Source organism: Blastocystis sp. subtype 4 (genome assembly GCF_000743755.1).
Source record: "Blastocystis sp. subtype 4 strain WR1 chromosome Unknown seqid_0928, whole genome shotgun sequence".
In the NCBI taxonomy this organism is placed as follows: Eukaryota; class Bigyra; order Opalinata; family Blastocystidae; genus Blastocystis; species Blastocystis sp. subtype 4.
The window spans coordinates 30-1,146 of NW_014568619.1; the positions used below are offsets into that span (position 1 = coordinate 30).

Consider the following 1,117-nt stretch of genomic DNA (forward strand, 5'->3'; position numbering starts at 1 on the left):
TGTTGAGAAAATAGGAAAAGAACCAAAGGCAGAAATTGCAGGCTTTTGAGGAATTGTTGGATCCTAGAATATTTTGGGAATTCGATGGATATCATCTTTTGTATCGTAATTGAATATGTCATCAATTGAGAAGTGCAGACAATTACCAAAGATTGTGATTCTATGAGGAGAAGATGATCGATAGGAACTGCATGCTCATTGGCATGGATGTATTCAAAGTGACTAGTGACACAGAAACTTGAATGCCAATCTCTAAGCATATTTACAAAACTCAGGGACTAAGATAAGTATGAACAAAGAGAATCAATCACCTCTTATGAAAGAAGGAAGTAATTCCAGACTTTGGTTCCTTAACAGTACGCTGACTCTCTTGAGGTTGACTAACTTTAACTCGTTTCACATCCCTTTCTTCTAAGGTTAGGTCCTCTACAAGGAAACGCAGTGAAGGGGTCTGAGAACAAACTTGTATAAGGTGAGAGTTCTAATGGTGATATAATATCAAAAGTAGCACTTTTACAGTTTTGGTTCCATCTTGTTTCATTCGAGCATTCAGTTTATTCGCAAGCATATCAATAAACAAAGTCTACATATCAATACAATTTACAGTCAATACAGTTGCTTTACTCATAATCTGAACAGCCCGTTTAGATATAATATTCACCTCAGGATCCATCTTCATAATCCGTTTTACACGAGCTACAGATTAGCATGAATGAACAATTGAACCAATAGGCATTACAACACTATCTGAATCTTCAACATCTTGTGTCTCATTTGGTTCTGATACGTATAAGTTATTCCAGTTGTCATTCTCCAGTTGCACTGATAATGGAACATACATATCATAAAAAGACTCTTCATCGAATGAATCAACTTGTGTCTTCATAAATAATGATTCCACTTCTGTATTCACCTCATCTTCTTCGATAGCATCCATTTGCTCTTCATCACTCATGATATAGTACAGAGAAGTGAATACGAAAACAAAGAACTATTGGAAAAGGAATGACTGATAGTAATTGATTCTATGTTTGTTCAAATGGATATGATTCGATATATATTAATCAAATGAAGATGAGAAGGAGATAAAAGAAGAAAGAGAATAGAATAGAATAAT

The 1,117-nt window shown here is 34.6% G+C and overlaps 1 protein-coding gene across 1 annotated transcript; it reads right to left on the reverse strand.

Moving 5' to 3' along the window:
* Nucleotides 1–307: 307 nt before the first annotated feature.
* Nucleotides 308–955, reverse strand: JH06_5631 (DNA polymerase epsilon subunit 4-like protein; the record flags this gene model as incomplete). The annotated part of the gene is made up of 4 exons (XM_014669193.1): nucleotides 308–481; nucleotides 512–583; nucleotides 614–696; nucleotides 727–955. The coding sequence occupies 4 exons, from the start codon at nucleotides 953–955 to the stop codon at nucleotides 308–310; spliced, it is 558 nt and encodes a 185-aa protein (XP_014524679.1).
* Between the last annotated feature and the right edge of the window lie 162 nt (nucleotides 956–1,117).